This window comes from Carassius auratus, unplaced genomic scaffold (genome assembly GCF_003368295.1).
Source record: "Carassius auratus strain Wakin unplaced genomic scaffold, ASM336829v1 scaf_tig00001591, whole genome shotgun sequence".
NCBI classification, from domain to species: domain Eukaryota; kingdom Metazoa; phylum Chordata; class Actinopteri; order Cypriniformes; family Cyprinidae; genus Carassius; species Carassius auratus.
The window spans coordinates 698,632-722,282 of record NW_020523372.1 but is presented as its reverse complement, the minus strand read 5'-3'; the positions used below and the strand labels follow the sequence as shown (position 1 = coordinate 722,282).

At 35.8% G+C, this 23,651-nt stretch overlaps 1 protein-coding gene across 29 annotated transcripts in view; it reads left to right on the top strand.

The window, feature by feature from the left end:
- Positions 1–4,313, top strand: part of LOC113069371 (adhesion G protein-coupled receptor L2-like) — a 103,056-nt gene extending 98,743 nt beyond the window's left edge. For 9 of the 29 annotated variants that reach the window (XM_026242395.1, XM_026242400.1, XM_026242396.1 and 6 more), the window contains one exon: positions 1,391–4,313. In XM_026242395.1, coding sequence (XP_026098180.1) covers positions 1,391–2,157 — 767 coding nt within the window. In that variant the 3' untranslated portion in view covers positions 2,158–4,313. The remainder of the gene's footprint in view (positions 1–1,390) is intronic. The other 20 variants (XM_026242397.1, XM_026242401.1, XM_026242402.1 and 17 more) reach the window with 7 other exon arrangements.
- The last annotated feature ends 19,338 nt before the right edge of the window (positions 4,314–23,651 follow it).

The window sequence follows — 23,651 nt, the reverse complement described above, 5'->3', positions numbered from 1 at the left end:
CCTGTCTGTTGGATGCTTTCGCTTTCATCGGCTCTCTGTAGTGTGAGAAATGGCTGTTTGTGTTTTTGTTTTTTTCTAATTTGGCTTTTTTCCGTTACTTTCAAACCCTTCCCCCCACCGCCGTAACTGCTTCAAATACAAGCTGATGTTGATGAATTTTTGTGACTGTCACCGCTCTTTCATCTGTGAATACACATCTGTGCCGCTCTCTCATTTGTGTCTGTGATGTTTGAAGCCTACAGAATGATTTTAATGTTGTTTGGGATGTAGTTGAAACCAACATTCTGAAATTGGTCATTGTGAATTGTTCAAAATTGTTTGATTGAGGAAAAAATTCCGAACTTCAAACTGTGGAGAATTCACAAAGAATGAATTGTGCCTGTGCCTTCCGATTCAGTTAGGGAATTATGCAAATCTGTTTATATACACATAGATGTGACAGACTCCTGCAATCTGGCATACTTTGCTGGGGCTGTAGAACTGGGATCCAGGCTCTTTGAAATCCGTAAATACAACTGCACGGTTTTAGGGCGTGGTTTAAACTGTCGTTTTCACGCTGAAAGTATTTAAACTACTTTAGTAAATTCACCACTCAATTCAAGTCAATTTTATTTTTATAACACTTTTCACACTGCGTATTGTTTCAAAGCAGCTTTACAGAAACCCATGATGCTATTTTTTATGTTGTATTTAACATATTAATATCTCACCTTATAGTTACATTTATTAGTTTAGAGCTGGGTGGCAATATAGTTTATATTTCGTTGTTGAGATATGCTATATAGGAACTGTTGCCCTACATTAACAAATTGTAAAAAAAAAACGTTTTTTTTTTTTTGTTTTTTTAAATGTTACAATGTTATATCATAATGTTATTGTTGTTTTACTTCCTTCTTTTATCTCATTTTACAATTACTTTCATTTCGCAATCCGTCCCTTTGCGCCACCTGGCGGTAGTTTCGCAAATGATTTTAACACGCGACTGAATTACAGTTACCTCACGGTACTGCCGCGGCGGTACACGCGGCGGTTAGCCCCAGAAAGGCTGGCCACCTACTGTATGCAAGTATATATGCAATTTATATATATAGAAATATAATTTAATCCAATGGACTTTATATAGGAAGCTGTTCGATAAAACAGTTTACAATTTTCGAATGCTTACCAAATATCAAATTGTTTACTTATCATTAGGCAATAATATAGTTTGCATTTTTCCTAACAGAGCCTCACAGTTCTACACGCGCAGACTAAAGATTTGCGATTTGTACATGTTCTAAAATTTTTTTGCATTTGAGACTCCTAAACAGCATTAAACATTGTGCTTTGATCTTTCGGATGCTCTGAGAGCGGCCAACCTAATGCTTTTCTTCCTCTTGTGTTGTTGCAGGACACTCGGTGACCAGCGGCAGAGATACGAACACGTTCGGGACTCTACCACTCAATGGCAACTTTAATAACAGCTACTCACTTCATAACTACAGCGACAGTGTGCAGGTGGTGGATTGCGGGCTCAGTCTTAACGATACGGCCTTCGAGAAGATGATCATCTCCGAGCTCGTGCACAACAACCTCAGGGCCGCCGAGTCCCGGATCAGCACCAAAAAGGGGGCGGGGATCAGCAGGGGGGAGGAGCCTGTGGTCGCGGAGACGTCGTCCCTGGTGCAGGTGGGTGGGGACAGCGAGATGGACGGTCTGGGCCTTCACCACACGCACCCCCGCACACTCGAAGCCCCACTCATCCCCCAGCGAACTCACTCGCTCCTGTACCACACGCAGGAGAGAGCGAGGGCCGACGCGGACGGAGGGCCTTCGCATCCCCACAGCTACATCGGCCAGTTCCCAGCTCCAGCCGAGACCGCCCTGCCCTCCCCCAACAGAGACTCGGTGTACACCAGCATGCCAAACCTCAGAGACTCGCCATTCTCGGAGAGCAGTCTAGACATCGGCCAGGATCTCTCGCCATCCAAACACAGTCCGAGCGAAGACGTTTACTATAAAAGCATGCCCAACCTGGGGTCAGGCCAGCAACTGAACGCGTATTATCAGATGAGCAGAGACAGTAGCGAGGGCCTCATCATCCCCGTCTCTAAAGACGCCTGTGTCCCCGAGGGGGATGTACGAGAGGGACAAATGCAGCTGGTCACAAGCCTTTAAAACTAACTATAAGCACCGCCCACCATGTACACAGCCCCGCCTATCCACAGATGGCAGAGTGGTCTTCCTTTTTTAGCCTCCCACATAACTGCACACATAATGGAGAAGTACCGCTGCTGTCCAACGTGTTACAGGCAGGCCCAGACGGAATCTGCAGACTTTTTATTGCACTTTCTGTGCTGATTTTTAGCTGGAAATTTGCCATGTAATGGATAACGTTGGTGAAATGGATCATGCCAAGCCTTGTTTTTCGGTAAAATTTATTTAAAAAAATGCATAAACCTGATATTAATTAAGATTTCTTGAATTCTATTTTTTCTTACCCCACTGGCAAATTGTATTATTATTAATATTATTGTTGTTGTTGTTACTTCAATTTTACTGACTTCAAACAGGGTATAAATACTTTCCCTTGTCTTACCTTCCCACCTTTCCCGCCGCTTGGTGTTCCTGGTCAAAAATGGTATATATTGCCAAAATGATGCTAAAATAATGTTGTTTTTACTCCAAAACTGAGGTGCATAAGCCAGAGCTGCCAAGACTTCATAATAAAACCAACCCAACTCCTACTCAAAACTAGCCCTATCACATCCAAACAAGCTCAATAGCAGGGTTTCCACGGGGGTCGTACACAGTCGAAAACACATTACAGAGGGGCAGGGGATTTCGCTTTAACCTGCGGACTAAAAAAACAACCCGCAGCAGGAAAAGTGTGGATTTGGCAACTCTAGCACAAGCGCAGATCACTGCAGCCAACAATCATTCAGTTCCAAAACAGAAACAACAATAACTGTGCTAAATGCAAGAAAACAAAAAGTTGACAAACATATTCAGTCCAAGATTTGATGACAATACATCTTAAGAAATGTACTAATTTTAAATGACCAGCAACACCACATTAGGTAAAGGATTTTCAGCACAGCACGAAGGGTTAAGAAGGTTTATTCTTAAAAGGGAAAAATTGCCACTGGGGTGAGAAACGATCTTAAGACATACTTCAGCAAGTATACTGTTGTTTAAATAAACGTTTTTACTGGAAAACTAGTATTGAAACATATTTTGCCATTTCTAATTGTTACACTGTTTTTTGGTAGCTGAATGTAATCAAATTAGCCACAATTATTTACAAGCAAGCAAGGGTCGGATGAAGTGTACAGTAAAACTTTGAGAATGAGGGCCTTTCAATGTTCTGTGGTTGCAGATTCCGTGTGGGCCTGGTTATAGAAATACAGTTTCACTTAAAAAAAAATAAAATAAATAAATAAAAACAAAACGAAGCCAAAAAAAAAAAAAAAAAGAAAAAAAAAGTATTTCTTGTTCCAGTGCATATGTTTCTCAAAGGATGTACATATATGTTCACATATTTCTCTTTTGAATGCAAGTTTTGCTTTTGCTTTTTTGTTTATTATATAGAAAAATGAAATTTCCAGGACTTTAAGACATGCAGAGATTGTCCTGACTGAATTCAAGGAGTCCTGTAACACCCTTTACAATCATCGGCAAACTCCCATATGACCACTAGAAAACAAACCCCAGGCCTTATATTTTCTCAATCATACACGGAGCTGTCAAGGGTAATGATATAACATAGAACAATATATTTTGTTGTATTGATTGTGTAAAATAAATTGCTATAAAATAATCGAGAACAACCCTAAATATAAAGAGATTTTGAACACGAGATGACTATGTAAAAAGTTTCAAAGCGTGTCTACGATGATGCAATCGCTGGATGACCGCAGGTACGCAGCAGAAGACATGGAAATTTCTCTGTCCTGTTCATGAAAATGGTTTTGCCGCCTCACATCAGTTCATTTTAGGAGATTCTGATGCTCTCGTGCCTTGCACAAATTTATTTTTGTGCGAATCTGTGCAAAGCATGAAAAATGTAGCGACTGAAGGCCGCAGCTGAGCATGAAGGAGGACCTTCTTCTTACAGACATATTACTGAAGCTGGGGTTGGATATTTATTTATTAAATTATTCTTTAAAAATGATACTTTTGTGGATATTTTACAGCACTGGTCGACGTAGTTCATCCTCATAAGCATAATTAAAAAACCCATCTCTGATAAACATGTTAAGGAGCCCATCTCTACAAAGGATGTAAAGTTCTACACTTGTTTGACAATAAATAAATGTGAATTTTTTGTCTAATCGAATGTGTTGTTATTTGTACATTGGCGATTAGAAACATGAGTCTTGTTTGTGTAAAGATACGGGTAGCAATCCATTTTAAAACTGAGACGGTGTTTCATCGCTCTTTTATCTCGGTGGTTTGGCATGTTTATGCTGTTTAAGCTGGTGATGCACATCAAAGTGAAAAGCTCTGTAAGCTGATACATAAGCTGCAATATGAACCCTCATAAACAGCCTGAGAACAGTTTGCTGCATCCTAGCTAGAGGGCAGTGCACCAGGGAACCGCAAGTTCATTTACTGGAGAAAACTGCAGTTTTAAACTGCATGTCTCTCTGAAGTCCTGTTTGAAACGATCAGTCTTCAGAAAGTCTCTCTCAGACAGCCCCCTGCGCTGCACCTGCTGACGAAACACAGACATTTTCCCTGCGCCTCTTTGAAGTCAACCCCTTTATAGGAGATATAAGAGTCAAAGATGAGACAAAAAGGTTATGTGTAGAATAGCATTCAGGCGCACTGCTTAATAGATATTGTGCAGCATACACTGAAATCTAGACAGTTGTCTAATAGTAGGTTTAATAGGAATATGAAAAGGTAGAGTTAATTCTGCAACGTTTCAAGCAATAATATACTTGAAAATTAAAATAACAGTTTTCCTTTAACATTCAAATTTTCTGTCAAGTCCTTTGATCAAAAAACAAAACAAAAAAAAACAAACAAACAAAAAATCCTATAATAATAATTAAAAAAAAATTATATATATATATATATATATATATATATATATATATATATATATATATATATATATATATATATATTCTTTGCATTGTAGGAAACAATATTAGACACAGTCTGCTCTGTATTTTGATAGTTAGGCAAAATTTAAATTAGTTAAAAGTACATTGATTAACTGTAACATAATGTCTAGAAGGTCTAACTGTTTAGAGATTAAAGAAAAATAACATCAGTAAAAGAAAAGAACGAAAAATAAATAATTGTTATAAATAATTAAGGAAAGCAAGAAAAAAAAAACAGTTTTAAAAAAGTCATTTGGCGCATTCTTATAATTTCTGAAATGATCATTAAATTAAAATAATTATTTAACAGTTACAAGACAATCAAGGTAGTCAAGACAATCTATTGTTATTATTATTATTATTGGAAATGTTTTATTAACTTGTATTGAATACTGTACAAAAATATTAACCATATGAAAGTAATATTCAGAAACTTTCCACACTTGAGGTCACAGTTTCAACTTTGAGATCTTTTATTGTATTCTGCCTGTGAAAGATCATCATGAAGTCTGCAGGGACACAACACAGCGTCATTAATTAATCAGGTTCGGAGCACAACCTTGAATGCAGGTGTGCTTTCTGGGTGAATATTGATTATGAATTGCCTTGCTGATGGCGAGAGAGCATCAGGTGACTAAAGCATCAGGTGATCAGGGCAAATAATCTCTCTGTGGTTTTATTTAGCCTTATTGGGATTCAGGGCAGAAGTGATGTGTAGGGTCATAATAATACAGCGTTTATCAGGGACTGCTCGATTCATGCGACCAGATTTATGAATAACATGCATTCGAATCGGTTTCATTTTAGGATTAGAAAAAATTCTGAAAATTACTTCAGGGTGAATCGAACATTCAGAGGAGAAACAAAGCTCTTTTTTTTCTTTCAAATATTTATTCTACAAATAAATGATTTTTTTTTTGTGTGCACATCGATTGCAGTGTCGACATAAAAGACAGCTCTAAATTAGAACATCATCAAAGCCAAATCTTCACGCTATGTGGGTAGAACAAGTCACCTTGTGTTTTCTTCCCCTTAAATATCATCATCCTTTACCTGTCAAGGCAAGCAATTTAGCTGTGAAGCTTCCAATAGGAAAGAAAATCACAAATAAGAATTCCCTCCCCTCGATTGTTTCTTCTTCAGCACTGAGAATAAATGGAGAGCAAACAGCGACTTTTGAAAATGTTCACCTTAAAAATACTTCACTTGTCCTCATGGTGTTTCAAATCAAATGTTTGCTGTTTTGTCAGACATCACACATTTGAGCCAGACCTGCTGTAGATGACAAAATCTTCAGTGAATAATGACTTTTCATTCATGAAATAACGTCTTTTTTAATGCTCCTGAGAAAGAGACCATTACTAACCTCTTCAGAACAGCGTCTCAGATTTGACATCGCTCAGATTTGCCAAGACACCGCAGTGTGTAATCAATAACCAGAGATTATAATATGAATTCACAACATTTCACATCAAATTATTCCAATTCGTCAAAAAGGTTCTGAGATATAATATCTGAATGCCATGCATTATAGTATTCTCTAACATCTAAATTTTCTAACTCATTCTGTCTCTTTAATCACACTCTATTTTAAGGTCCGATTCTCACTATTAACAAGCCATTAGCTATGACTTTTGCCTCAATAAACTCCTAATTTGCTGCTTGTTAACAGTTAATAAGGTAGATGTTAGGGTTAGGGTTAGTCATGTAAAATAAGTGCTACATAAGTACTAACAAAAAGCCAATATGTTAATAATTGACTTGCTAATAAGCAACTAGTTAATATTAACAATTAGTCCCTCTACTGAAGTGTTAGTGTCTCTTTTTATGACTTTTAAACATTCATACTTAAAACAATTCAGAACTCCATAAAGCAGTAAATTTTTACCCTGGGTATATAGTTTTATGTATCACACAAGGTTGAAAATAAGTGCACTCCAGTGTGGTCCTACTGCAGTCGGATCCTGAAGAGTCTGAAATGAGCCTCTCAATAAATGTCAAGTTGTGTGCTTCAGTCGCGTCTGGATCTCACTATGATGTCACAACACAGCTGTGAATGATCATCTCAAATGGACTAATTTGTTCTGATTTGTTCAGGTTTTTATGAGTTTGATGTCATGTCTGCCCTTTAGGTGCATGCTTTATAAGAATTACTGCTAATTGATGTAAAGAATGACATTCAGAGCGGACAAAAATAGTTTATTATGCAGATGTTACATCTTTTAAACATATGGGCTACAGCAGTTCAATAATGACATCTGCTAAAATCCATGATGGTATCTTAGTAATATTTCAGATTTTTACATCATTGTTATTATTATTGTTATTCAGAAGTAGTAGTAGTAGTAGTAGTATTGCTGTTATAGAATAAAACGTCTATTTTCTGACAATTCTGAAATAAATTATTAAACTGGGAAAATTGTTGTTATGATAGTAGTAGCATTAGTAGTCAACGCCATCTCACGGCCAATTCGTACGTACACTCAAAAAAATGAAATGTTGGGTTTAATTAAAAATATTATGTCAACAGGTTCCACACAATTGTTTCAGTAATCTCAACAAACAATAATTTAGTTCATTTTACAAAAGAAGTTTAAGTAAACGTAACTTAACAAACCTTAGTAGAGTCAACAAACAACAATTGAGTTAATTGTACATGAATATTGTAATTTATGATAGCAAATTTTTTATAAAAATGCCACTTCAGAAACACCACCCTCTTTAATTAGGATTTAATAAGTCCATAACACTGAATCAATAAATAGGGTGCAGCTGCTCAATACAACTCATTATATAAACCATCTCTTAATTACAGCTCATCAATCAGATCACAAACATGTTTGAAACGCAATGTTGCATTTCCAACCTTGTTTGTATGTTTTGTTCTAAAACAAATCAGAACAAGTTAATCAAACATGAATATTTTTTTATTACTCACGTACCTATCTAATGGTGCTACACTTCTGCAAGAGGGTGACAGAACAACAATTACCCATAATACACTGCAAAATCCTTAGCCAATGAGATTCAAGTCTGTAAAGATTTTATTAATCTGTTACTTTAAAGCAACAATGTTATGTTGGCTGAACAAATAATTTTTAAGTAAAGCTGACAATACACATTTTTTTTGTTGAATGAACTAAACTAAATTAAGTTCACATTGTTAAATTATTTTTTTTAAGTAATCACAACATGAACGGATTAAGTAAAATTGGCAAAAGTGAAAGTACATTTTTTTGAGTGTATTTTACGAGGTGGCTTATTCATAGGAATTTGTACGTCCTCACTCGTACGATTTTATACGATTTGGCTAAACCCCAGTGACGGTTAGGTTTAAAGGCTGGGTTAGGTGTAGGTCATTCGTTTAAATTCATACGAATTGTGCAAATTGTAAAATACGTACGATTTGGCAACAATCGTATGAATTTGTACGAGTGTGGTCGTACGAATTCGTACGAATAAGCCACCTTGTGAAAAATGTACGAATTGCCGTGAGATCGGGTTGGTAGTAGTAGTAGTTGTGGTGGTGGTGGATGTGATAGTAGTACTTTATGTGCATTTTTTATTATTTATTAAAGTAACCCTATTTTGGGATATGAAAGGTTCATATTTTGGTTTTGGGAGTCCCCAACAACAGGTCGACATGCATGCAAGGTCAAAAAAACACTTTCATCGTCTTATGATATGCATTTCTTTTGACCTTATTTGCTCAAGGTCTCAGAACGATTCCTTTAACGATTCATTTTTTTCAAAGCCCTCCTTTGCGTGATGCTAATCCACTGTGATTGGTCGACTGGTCTCATTTTCATGTCATCATGTCTGTAATGCCTGATAAAGCAGTGTTTGTGAGCGAAGTGCTGCTTTGTGTACAGTGTTACCGGGGAAACCGCTATTTTACTGCTCCAAAAAGCACCTAGTGGCAAAGAATGAATTTGCATTTATATTCAGATTTAAAACTGCAGGCTATTTTCATTCACTTAGAGCTGTGTTACATTCTTCATGAAAGGTAATTTTCAAAAATCCATAATAGAGGCACTTTAATAATAAACTGAGTAAACTGTCTCAATTTGACACTTTTTTTAATACAATTATGAAATGGGTTGTAGTTGAGAAAATGATTGAAATGAATAAGAAAGGAAGGAACAAAGGAAGGAAGGAAACAAAAGAAAATCTTATGCAAATGTTATAACTTTTAAACGTATGTGTTGCATATTTTATAAATATTACTTTTATAAATATTATGAATATTTAATATGTATTTAATGCAATGATGACATAAAACATATGATGGCATCTTAGTAATATTTCAGATTTTTAAATTAAAAGTTGTATTGTTGTCATTCAAATGTTCTCGAAATGGGTGGAATTTGGAAACTAGTTTTAAACAAACACAAACAAACGATTAAAGCAAAAAGTGTTACAACCATCCCTGGTCTCTCCTTTGGTTTAATTATCTTAATGAATGCTTTTGGGAAGCACAACAGAGCTCTTTTTCAATCTGCTATAAGCATTATGAGCCGTGACAGTGAATGACACAGTCTCCTCAATTCACAAGCCAGCCCTCCAAAGACATGTCAGTCAGCCAGCTGTCAGCTAACCCAAACGCTCAAAACAATTCACAGGTAGAGAGGCGCCTCCAAGCTTTCTGATGGGCTGAAATGATGATGATGGGTCATATTTTCTGTGCTGTTTTTACAGAACCCAGGGCTGTCACAGAGACACTGGCATTTCTCAGGACACCTATTTCTGTGTTATTTCTGTTGGATAGAGGGGGACGTTTTGTGTTTTCTAGGATGAAAATGGCATGAATAGCTTTTAGTTCAACATGAAATTGCATTCACAACCCATTTTATACTGATAATGTGTGAAACATAAATATAATGTGGACAAAGAAAACAAACATTGCAGACATTTCTTCTCTCTCTCTTTGGAATAACGTGCCAAAAAATCACGTAGAATATGACCTGGAATACGAAGGATCAGTTATGAATTCATGTTGACGTTAAAGCTTAAACAAACTGTTCCTTGTCTGAAAAAAATGTCAAAAATAGCCTCTCTCCTGAACCATTCACAGCAATTTTATATATAGTAAGAAACAATACCAGATGCACCAGTGCCAATGTTTTAAATTAAAATCTCAGCTCATCTACAGAAAACTCTTTACAGCGGTAATATAGTATGAGGAAGCAATTAATTAGCATTCACTAACATTTCAATGCACAATAACTATTTTACGGTATTTAAGGAGTGAAAGCTTGCAAGCAAATTGTGAAGTCAGAGTGACGTATTTTCCTTCAAAACAGGACCCCGTATCCCAGGATTTAATGGACCTTCTTAAAATTCCATAGAGAACAAGACTCTAATCAAGCTTTAAATAATATCTCCAAACACAGCCATTGAAGTGGCGCTAAAATATATTGAAAATGAATCAATTGAAAATTAAGGCAGATGAAAAAAAGGCAAGGCTAATATGCTCTAATGGAAGCCATTACCCTACCGAATGTGTGTCTCCGTGTTTAATGGTTTCATTTTCATTCAGGGAATGTTTCATTGTTTTCTTTTTCAGAGAGCAAAAGCATATTTTAACCTGTTACACACCATTTCACTCCATTTAAGATGGTTGTCTCTAATTTTTGATTTACTCTGACATAAAACAAGTGTGAAATAGGTCACTGACTGCCTTTACAGTAGCACAGGGAAAGAAATGGAATTATGAGCATGCTTTGGAGACTGTAATATAAATAATTGTTTGTGGGCAAAAATAACAGGGAACTTCAAATTAACAGAGACATTTCAATCAATAAATAAAGACATTTTCTAATGTGTCTTCACATCCATATTTCACGTCTGATTTATTTTCTATTTTCTATTTAGTTTTATTTATTTATATATGTTTTACTGTAGTTGTTAGTCAGGCAGATTAAGTGCCATGCACACTTTTTCATTATTAAATATAAAATCCAGCCCGTTATCCATTTTGCTCTTTGGAAAGCAAAAATATCTCACATTTTCAATTAGAAGAATCTTTGAAACTGTGTAATTAAAGCTATTTGATGATCAAAAGAATTAGTGGGAACATAGAAGAAAAAAATTCTAAATGAAACAAATGTTTGACGGAGACAAATAAGTCCAGGTTCATGAATTAAATATATACTCTTACATTAGTTCCATCACACAGGAGTTCAAGACGGATTGTAACTGAGGCACAGTAACCAGTAAAGCCTTTTATAAGATTTTTCTTTCAGTCATTTTACATATATATATATATATTCTTTCTAGCAGATGTAATTCATTAAGAACAGAAATAAATAACTACACTTGATGAGGCAGAAAACATGTACGATTACAAATAGTGTTTGACGGATATAAAAACATCATGCATTTTCCACGAAAAGAGTGTAGTAAATTTTATCTTCTTTTTAAATGAATGGTGAGTGATTAGAATTGCTTAATGAATAGAAAATGTTTTATCTCACATGCATTTTATATGATGTTTGCAAATTTGCTTTCCTTTATCAAAATATGTGACATGACTGAATAGACTATGTGTATTTGCTATTTTATAGCTCATAATAATAATAATAATAATAATAATAATAATGACATAAATATCATCATATTGAGGACCAAGGTTGCGGATTTATCTTAAATTAAGCTGTTAGGCTAAAATTAAGCTCTAAATTAGTTTAGGACCAAATGTATTTACTGATAAACATTATTTAAAACTATTTTAATGCAATGATGATTTGAATACTTAGATAATTATTATAGTTCATTTAAAATCTAAATTATTAAAAACCTTACATTCGATCTATAATTGCAATTGCTTGTTAAAAAATACTGGGTAAGTGTCTAATAATTTGTAATCTATTTATACACAACAACATAATGCATAAATGTAAAAAATAAAAAAATTAAAAAAGTGTGGATAAATATATCTTCTTTCACAATACATTAATGTGAATTTCTCAATGACAGCAAAATTTTCACAATTTGGTTTGTCAGTCATTTTCATGATTAATTTTCAGTACATTATTTATTCATTAATACATTTTTTTCATGGTAACTCTGGTCTGATTTAGAACCTGCGTGTAATCTAAAGAAAGTATGTATTTATTTCAATGTAATATATCATGAAAGTGTAGGCAAAATGTAACCCACTTTTTAAATAGGTTTACTTGTAAAAACTGTAGAATATTTGTTTTGCGTGGCGTTGTGTAAAAGCATTAAGAATGAACAGTAACTTCTCCTTGAACTTCATGTTACACGTTTACATATGTTGTGTGGGGTGCGAGAGCTGAAATGTTAATCAGTTGGTGATAAGTGCTAAGGAGCGATACGGGCCGCGTGACAGCCGCCACTGTCTGAGGAGGCGGGGCTAAACCGCACTCACTTTAGATTCATGGGCAGCAATGGAGGCAGAGAAATCACTGAACCATGACAGCAAAGAGGGTGGCAACAAGAATTTCTGAGAAAGGAATGATGGGACTAGAGAAACTCATCTCTCTTCAGGAGATTATTTTCAAGAACTACCAACAACAAGTTCAGAAGTTCCTGCAGATATGCTCTGTCATGCAGGTGTACGTGTGTGTGGCTGTGCTTACTTAACTAAATGGAAAAAGGACAAAAAAAGGGGTTTAATAATTCATTTGTAAACATTACAATAAGCTGTGTAGATTATTTATATTATTATTTTCATGTGCCCATATATTCGATGACAAAATAAATGAAAATACAATTGTTTTAACATACTGGTAAAATTCACTGCTAAAAGAAAGCAAGAAAGAAAGACCATATTTTTTTTTTTTTCCAAACAAACACAAACTATATAATATATTAATTTTCTTAAGTATGTGGGTCTTTATTTTAGAATGTTTAGCTATTTTTATTCGAAAAACAATAAATATTTTGAGCAATTTTTTTTTTTTTTTTTTTTTTTGCTTTCAGACATTCCCTCCAGTTTTTATAACATTACAGAACTGCTGTTACGATATTCAGATATACGAAAGACAAACTGACACCTTTATACGGGCTACCTTCCAACCACCTGTCATACCACCATCTAATATATCCCTAATGGATTACATTAAATCCACTTTACAATATTTTTCTCGCTGAATTTCACTGACATCAAAAAGATGTCAGGTTCTGAATCCTATTGCATGTTGGCATATAAACACACAGAGCACATGTGAAATATTACTTCAACCACTTGGACGGAATTAAAGCCCTGCTTTTAACCTTGCGTCTGGTACATTATGGAGGTCATGAAATATATGAAATGGATATGACTCCCTTCAGCACACTTTAGCAATCTCACCGTCACTACCAGGAAGATCTAACAATACTGACGCTGAGACTTCCTGCACTTCAGCCTCTTCACTGCGTGCCACAAAACCACCACTGATCTGAGGAAGTAAGCAAAAATGTGAAAAGAGGTTCCTGTAATAATAATAATAATAAAACAGAGAATAATTAACAGAATTTCCTAAAATGTATTTGTGCACTTTACATAAAAAAACATATGAATATGAACGAGAGCTGCCTTTGTCTCTACACTAAAACCAGTCTAAATGACAATGATAATAATGAATTATTAAAAACAACAATGCAATTTTGTCCTGAAATATGACATCAATATTCAACAGAAGCTGTATAAACACCAGTTGTTCTTTTGTCCATGCATCTGGATAATTCAGCATCAGAACGTAAACCACTACAGATTACAGATGCTTGGACATGCAGAAATGAAAGCGCTAAACTAACAAAGCGGTTATTCAGCGGTCAGTGTGCTTTGTACCAAAGCATGTTCTTTCCACACTGGAGAAGTTTCCAGAGATAGAAGAGGATGTCAGAAGTACTGAAAAAAATCACCTGTGTGCTTCCGTTCGAACAAAGAACCTGTCGCTCTTCCTAAACATGATATAGGTGCCAGTCATAGCCTGAGGGCCTGTGGTTTTAATATTTAATATTTAATTTAATAACACGAGTCGTACTTGGCACGCATGTCCTTGAATGCGATGGAGGACACAAGCTCTCAGTGTGTTCTCACAATGAAACTGTCATATTTATGTTAAGTCTCTGTATCTTCACATATTGATGAGGGAATGTGTGCCATCATTCGTCAGCCTCAAGTAGTTAAATAATAGTAGTTCCAAACTCACATGACTCGTGTGTGTGCGCGCACCTGGTATTTACCATGTTATGGGGTGCAAATGTCCCCACAAGGATGGTAATACCAGTAAATTTTGACCTTGTAGAGAGATTTTTTAAGTCCCCATAAGGAAACAAGCATATAAACCATGCAGAATTCTTTTTTTTTTTTTTATCTAAAACTGCAGAAAAATTTTGTGAGGGGTAGATTTAGGTGTAGGGTGAAAGAAAATACAGTTTATACAGTATAAAAACCATAATGCCTATGGAATGACCCCATAAAACGTGTGTGTGTGTGTGTGTGTGTGTGTGTGTGTGTGTGTGTGTGTGTGTGTGTGTGTGTGTGTGTGTGTGTGTGCGTGTGTGTGTGTGTGTGTGTGTGTGTGTGTTTCGATTTCAAAGAAAGAGGTGGGGAACATTTATACAATGAAAAAGTTATCGGAAATAGCAAACAAAGACAAAGTTGTAAATAAAACAATGCTTATTGTATGATTTACAAGAAAATACTATTTACTTTTTACATCAGTTTCGTGTTATCATGTTTAATTCAATGCCTTGCAGTTTTATTGATGAAGTTTTCTAACCAGTATATCTTGTTTAAGCGTAAATCCTACACCTTTATTTCTTCTATGTTACTGTTTCCACAGTATCTAAAGAGAAGTTAAGATCTTCTGCTCTAAATAACTCTTTTTGGTGCTTCATGAATACAGCTAGTTTTGCCTGTGAAGGTGTGTTGATGATAGAATTTGCTTTCTCTCTCTCTCTCTCTCTCTCTCTCTCTCTCTCTCTCTCTACCGTAATATATTAAATTGAAAATACTTTTCATTAAATGGAAATAACCATCACATCATAAATCCAGACAAAAAGATATTTTGTGGTTTTGCACGTTTAAGAGGTTTGTGTTCATGCCCCTCGGAGGGAGCTGTCTCTGACAGTGACTAGTGTTTGCTTTCAGCTCAGCAGTGATGTGAGGAATCGATGCTTGCGCTGATCACTTCACCTTCACTAGAGCAGGCTGTTCAATCGATGCGTTTGATGTCAGGACTGGGATGAACTGAGTCAAGTGGAGAGTGCTGTTGATCTTATTTCTGTCTCTATTGGGTTACAGGGAGATGCAGGGAGCCGGAGGAAGACAAAGGGAGGTCACTTGCCGAGCTGACTGTGATGAATTACAAGAACAACACTTCTGGATTTGTAGAGAGTGAACTTGAATTGTTTGGCCACTAGCTGTAAATATGTCAAATAATAGCTCTCATAGTTTAATACTTTATTCAAAATAATATATTTGTTGTTGGGTTGTCTAGTTGTTTTATACCCAAAGGGGTAAAGATGTAGTAGTGAAAATTTGTTCAAGTAATTGCAACATCATGAATTTAAGTGGTCTCAAATTATTTTATATGGTTCTCTGACAGGAATAATTCACTTAATTTCATATCATTTTTTTCAGTATTGAAATACTGGATGCAATTTATTTTACAGTATGTGTACTAACATGTACTTATAGTTTACTTACAGTGTATTTATCTAAGAAAGTTCTGGTAATACAAGGTAACTACATGGGTTAGGGTTAGGTTTAGGGGTAGGTTCAGGGTTAGTACCTAGTTATTACATAGTTATTGTGTTTACTATAATAAGTACATAGTATGTACATGAGGAACAGGACTGTAAAATAAAGTGCTACCGAAATACTTTATACTATATAATATCTATTAATTATTTATTCAACAGTGTAATTAGATTGCATTACTTATCACTGATTACTTTTTAAATCCATACCAGCCTCAACCAGTTACAATACAAGGATGGACATGAAACTGCTCGTTTAATTCTTTCAAATAAATAATATAAAATTGCATACATAATTCTTGAACTGATCAATGTATTTAGAGGGTGAAGGTTACATTAACAAAATAATTTTTAACATTAAATTTTACTTTATGTTAAATCAGTGTGTTTTATATAGAATTGTGCTCTGTTACATCATGGTTTGGAATTTGAATTTGGATGTATGATGTGATGGTTATTTCCATTTAATGAAAATATATATTTTTTGATTTATTATATTATTAAATTGAGAGAGATAAAAATAAATCTAAAATAGTAGTTATATAATAGAAACACATCATGCTGGGAACTATATTTTTAGTAATGTCAATAGTGAAAAATGGTTAACATTTACCCTACATTTAATTTGGAAAATTGCACATTTTAGATCATTGGACATTGGAAATTGGAAATTTTTCATTATGTATTTGCCCACCTAATCATTGGTGGTCATTCAGTAGTAACCATGCATTTTTTTTTTTTCATACACATTTCAAGCAAATTATAACTCAATTTTTTTATTATTATAACAGACATTTTTCTCAAATTTCACAGTGAAATCAATGTTAACATGGCAGTTCCTTAATTATTAGTCAAATGCAAAACAGCTCAGGTGATTTGCTCTGCTCAATTCCCCATCTTGTAGACCAGTTCCAAGTGCTAAGGTTTGGCTAATATAGCAGACTACTACGATATGACATGCTTTACTGGAACTGTACAGCATTGATCCTCCACTACAGTCCAGACACCTGAATCTGCTCTTTCAAAGCCTTGAAGTGTGCTTCTCTACACCATGATTCTGGATACATGCCCGATTCCCCACCATGATCACAAAACATATCTTTTAAATGATTTTGCATTTTCATCTTGCTAATACCCCAAAGTTAATTGCACCAGGCAAATACTGCTGAGTTTTGTCAATGACGCATAATCTATAATGAGCCTAATTTACATAGAAAGCAATTGTGTTTGCGAAGAGTAACAATGAGTTGATTTAAATACCTGCTGTGCATTTAAGGCCCAGTTAAATTGGATTGTGGGTGGTTAGTAAATAAGATGTAGATTTCTGAAATACTTCGCAAAAAAAGTATTACAACTATCTAGCGAATTTGTTTGGATCTGCCAATTTCCATGCCTTTGGAGACATCTGATTCTCTGCTGTATGAAGAATAATCCACCTTCTAAATAAAAGACTGTTTCATCAGTTCCTCACAGTATGGGCTGACCTCATTAACCTCCTGTAATTAAGAATTGCTGACACCATTTACTCCTGGAGTATGAATGGAATGAATCTTTATTAAGTGTCATCAACTGTGAAATGCCGCAGCATTAACCTTTTCAGCACAGTGTTTGAAAAGTATAGCCATGCAAACCCATGACAACACCATGAATGCTGATTACTGTCTGGATAAGTATGGTAGATACAATAGCCCCAACCTGTTTACCAGAGATCCCTAGGGTTCCAGGGAAATATCTATATTAAATGGAATGGGATTAGTTAAACCTTCATCAGAGTCTTATTATGGAGGTCTTATGGCTAAAGCTACACAAGAAGACTGTTTCACCAGGTATTTAACCCTAGTCATTACCATCAGCTTTAAATCTTCTTATGAGGCTGGGGAACAAATGCTAGACACAAAGCTTAACTCTTAGACTGTGTTTAGATTTAATATATCATGCAAACAGTCATTTAATACACATTATTCAAAACTATTAGGCTAGACTCTTCAGCTAAAACAGGACACACAATAAAACAGACCGGAAAACACAATTTAACACAGACAGGGTTTAGTCTTTTACTTATGGTTCCCCCAATGCTGAATACGTGGTTATATTCTTGGCTAATAATGTGTTCTTTAGAAAATGTTTATTCTTCGATATTCTTTGAAAATGAACATACATTTATAGTTAGTAGACAGCAGCCATGTTTCAACCACAATTAAAACACTAAATAATCACTAACAATATTTTCTTCTATTATGGTACTTCATTTTTCTTAACCAATGCATAAATCAATCAATCAACCAATCCATAGTAGGTGTGTGTTTCTGGTTATGTATTGTTTTAACAGTTTGGATTCTAGATATTCGCCTTTACGTGTTCTATTATTATTATTATTATTATTATTATTATTATTATTATTATTATTATTATTATTATTATTATTATTATTATTAAGGTTACACTTTACATGAACTTTCAATGCATTAACTAACCACGAAAAACTTTTTTTTTTTTTTTGCAGTATTTATGAATCGTTGTTAATGATAGTAAACCGAAATACACCTGTTCATTGCTCAGGTTCATTATATTAACAGATACAAGTTTTGATTCAAAATATTTATAAGTACATGTTGAAATTAACACTATGTATGATTAATTAATGCTTTAGAACAGTGGTTTTCAACCTGTGGTGGGCCGCCAATTATTTTCTGTTCATTTCCAGTCCATTCTAGGGCTGTGCGATTAAAAGAAAACGTCCTAAAATCACGATTTGAGCGTGCGCATATGCCTAACTCCAGGTTCACACACTGTCTGTGATGCGCCTTTTTTCTGAGCCAATGTTGACGGATCAGAGCGTTCTCACTGCGGTAAAAGGCTAGAAATAAAAACGTGCAAAAATAATTCATGTCTAACATATGAGCATAGAGTGAATTTGTTAGTGAACAGGATGCAGTTTGAGAGGAGACACGTTTTAAGTGTGCACACTCTCTCCTCGTAAAGCAGCGTGTATCTGAGCAAGCACGACCGGTTTTGTGACAGAGCAAAGGAAATCTGCTGCGAACAGAGAGATTCGCACTCGTGCATTATTTTAATGTGCTTTCGCGTTATATTTATGCGCTCTCACTGCTGACCGCATACACATACTGTATACACACTGCAAACACCTGAGGCACCGCTACAATTAATGAGCTTTATGAACAATGCATGGCAAAAAAGAAAAAAAAGTCCCTCTATACAGGATTTTTTTTTTTTTTTTTTTTTTTTTTTTTTTTTTGCCACAAGTCTATACATTTTTTTACATCTTCACTATAGTGATAATTTTGACTTATGTCTGTTCTAGAGATGTTACAACTTTTTGATAAAGCTCTGATTGGTTTTCTTTTGGAAATATGTTTCAAATTAATCCTGAATGCATTTATGACTGTAAAAGCACAATTGCAAAATTGATCAAAAAAATCGCGATACTTTTTTTTTTTTTTTTTGTCCATATCGCACAGCCCTAGTTTATTCAATAAATATAGTTTAAAATCTAGCTTCTGAGTACTAAGTTATTAACCCAACAATAGCGGGGTCAGTTAATTTTTTTGAAGTGGGCCGCGCAAACATATGTGTTTGGTTGTGTGGGCCGCAAATTGAAAAAGGTTGGGAACCACTGCTTTAGAAGATTAAAGTAGTGGGGAAATACTTAAATACTTAACCTAAACGGAACAAATTAGAATAATGTGGCTTATTACAATTTCATTAAAATTCAGATGCCATTCCATTTCAGCTTCTTAACTAATAAATATTATTATTGCTAAAGACGAATATATTATAAATGACATGTTAAATTATATATATATATATATATATATATATATATATATATATATATATATATATATATATATATATATATATATATTTTATAATAATTAAATGCGACCAAAGTTCACTGCATCAGAACATATAATTCTTATTTAGGGAATTATACAGCTTCGATATAAACCCAGAGCAGATTACTATAACCTGACATTCTGCATCTGCTCATTATTTCATGGTGACTTTAAAAGCACAGTATGGAGTTCCACCTCAAATTCGAATTTATTATTATCTGCTTCTGTCTATGTGTATTCCTTACTGAAATGAATTTCTGAAAAGAGCTAATACGTTTTATTAATCAAACCATTTAAAATGGAGAAGACAATTATATTCACATCAGGACTGTGAAAGAGCAATTCAGTAGAAAATCAGTTATTTTCAATTTTTAAATTGTTTCGATAAAGAAAACAACTAACAACCCTATTATTTATAATAGAAGTCAATGATTCATATGTTTATTCGTTGCTGCCCAAGTACACTAAATATTATTGTCAAATGGTTTACTATCAATAAACAAATATTAGCTTTTATTTATTCAATCATTTCTTTATTATTACACTGTTAAACGTTCTGCCCAAATCCTTTTAATAGTTATTATTCAAATCCACATATGTTCATAAATATAACTGAATCAGCTACTGATTTATTAGACATACTAATGAAAGGTATTACAGTGTATTGTTACGAACCCCTGTTATAAAAATGCTCATTGAGAAAGGGGTCCACAACATAAGAGGAGACATGAGGCCAACAGCAATTTAACCATTTATTTTTGAACTAATAAACGATTACGCAATCTCACATCTCTCATTCACCTCAACTCTCCACATGTAACAATAACAATTAAACTATACCAAAGTCAAAGAATATACTTAACAGACACTGACAAATAGATCAAACCAAATAAACATCAAATAGAACACAGCTTTCTTCGCAGGCTGGCTGGACAGCATGATGCACGCAAAATTCACCACTGCATGGAATTCACTGCTGCATGCTTCATTCTGGTTCACACTTCTCTTATATACTCTAGTTGAGCCATCAGAGCAACAGGACACAGGTGTGCAGGGGCGGAGCCTAACACTCAGAAGAGAAAAGACTAATTAGATCACAAACAAACACAGATACAACACTCAGAAGGCCTAGGCCGTAACACTTCTCCCCCTAAAGGAAGAATTTGACTTTTCTCTTTCCTTCCTTAAAAGGACAAGGAAAAAATAATTCTGAATGAAACCATACCAAAACCTAAACCAAACCGCGAGACAAAGCGTCGGTCACCACATTGTCAGATCCTCTTTTGTGATGGATCTTCAAGTTATACGGCTGAACCATCAAAGCCCAACGCATCAATCGTTGATTATGGTTATACATTTTATGCAGAAATACCAACGGATTATGATCCGTATAAACGGCGACTGGACAAGAGCTGGACCCCACATAAACATCAAAATGTTGCATTGCCAACAACATAGCTAAAGTTTCTTTTTCAATAGTGGAGTAATTCAACTGATGACGGTTAAACTTAGCTGAAAAGTATGACACTGGGTGGCCGATTCCATCAGCACCCTCCTGTAGCAGGACAGCTCCTATTCCCACTGCACTAGCGTCCACCTCAAGCTGGAACGGGCGAGTCATATCTGGGGCAGACAGCACAGGTGCACTGCAAAGAAGAGATTTTGCAGAGAGAAAAGCTTGCTGGCACTCATCAGTCCAACTGAAACAAACTTTAGGACTACACAGTTGAGTTAAGGGGGCAACAACACTTGAGAAATTTTTGCAAAAACACCGGTAGTATCCAACCATGCCCAGGAATCTACACAACTCTCTCCTCGTAGTAGGTACTGGATAGCTAAGGACAGCGGCCACTTTTCCATCCAATGGCCGTACCTGACCATTCCCCACCTGCTTCCCTAAATAGGTGACAGAAGCCTTAACAAATTCACATTTCTTAAGGTTTAGCGTTAAGGAAGCATCTGCTAAACGCTGAAACACGTCATGTAAGGTCGACAGGTGTTCATCCCATGTAGATGAATAGATGACTACATCATCCAAATAAATATTGCAATTAGGAACCTCACCTAAGACAGTTGACATCAAACGCTGAAACGTTGCCGGTGCGTTTCGCAGGCCGAACGCCATTCGCGTATATTGTAGGAAAGCGTCAGGGGTAACAAACGCGGAGACCTCAGAAGCACGTTTAGTGAGAGGCACCTGCCAATAGCCTTTCAGCAGGTCTAACTTAGTGATATATTTTGCGCCCCCAAGATTGTCAATACAATCATCAATACGCGGTAAGGGAAAAGCATCAGCCACAGTGACAGAATTGACTTTCCTGAAGTCGGTACAAAAGCGAAAAGACCCATCAGCCTTTGGTACTAGAACGCACGGCGAGCTCCAGGGACTATTGCTCGGAACAGCAAAACCATTCTGCAATAAATATTTCACTTCGTTCTTCATTGCCTCTCGTTTACCTATTGGACAGCGATAAGCATGTTGCTTGAGGGGTAATGCACTGCCGACCTCGATGTCATGCTGGATGACATTAGTACCAGGAGGAACATCATAGAATAAACTCCGAAAACTTTCTATCAACTTCATTATGTCTCCTCGCTGTTCGATCGTTAAATAGGAGAGCTGAGAGGAAAGCAAAGATAAAACTTCTGAGTTTTCAAAACATCCTCCTTGTAAAGCTTCCATAGGGATATTCAACCCATCATCCTCAGTGTCGGTAGGCAAGGTATAAGTTAGTAAGGAAATATGCTCAGTGGTTAACTCAGTCACCGGTTCACATGCCAAACCCTCAGTGGTGTTCTCTTTTGGTTCAACACGACATAAATATGGTTTCAACATATTGACGTGACATAAGCGAGTTTTTCGTCTCCTCTCAGGAGTATATAAGATGTAATCAGTTTCACTCAACTTACTTTTGATCACATAGGGGCCAGAAAAACGCGCAGAGAGTGTGGACCCAGGAATGGGGAGCAGTACTAAAACTTTCTCTCCTGGCAGAAAATTACGCACAACTGCCTTTCGATCAAAGCGTTTCTTCATTTTCTTTTGTGAAAGAGACAGTGCTTCTTTCGCCACAGTACACGCGTTACGCAAACGCTCACGAGTACGTGATACAAAATCAAGGACATTAGTCTTCGCAAATGAACCTGTAGAAAGGAATTCCTCTTTCAACATATTTAAGGGTCCACGGACATTATGACCAAACACAAGCTCTGACGGACTAAACCCAAGCGAGTCCTGTCGGGCCTCACGCACAGCAAATAAGACTAATGGAACTCCATCGTCCCACTCATTCCCAGTCTCTATACAATACTTGCGCAGTGCCGATTTTAATGTTTGATGCCATCTCTCCAAAGCCCCTTGCGACTCAGGGTGATAGGCACTCGACACAACATGAGACACTCCAAGAGCTTTTAACGAGTTACGAAACACGCGAGACATGAAATTTGAACCCTGGTCAGTTTGAACAGTTTTCGGCAACCCGAAAGTTGTAAAAAACTTCGTTAAAGCTTTAGTTACAGTCTTAGCAGTTATGTTCCGTAACGGGATGGCTTCTGGAAAACGTGTTGCCACGCACATGATTGTCAATAAATATTGACAACCAGACTTAGCCCGAGGAAGTGGGCCCACACAATCCACTAAAACACGCTCAAATGGTTCGCCGACTGCAGGAATAGGGCAGAGAGGAGCAAGCGGTACTACCTGATTAGGTTTTCCACTGACCTGACAAATATGGCATGTCTTACAGTGCTTTGCAACATCAGATTTCAACCCTGGCCAAAAGAAATGTTGGAGCACCCGGTTATAGGTCTTAGTTATCCCAAGGTGTCCAGACCAAGGATGGTCATGGGCCAGACTTAAAACATGTAGTCGAAATCTCAAAGGTACCACAATTTGTTGCACCGAATTCCAGTCTTCCCGCTGCTCAGGATTTAGCGATCTACTCCATTTACGCATGAGCACATTATCATTCCAGTAATACTG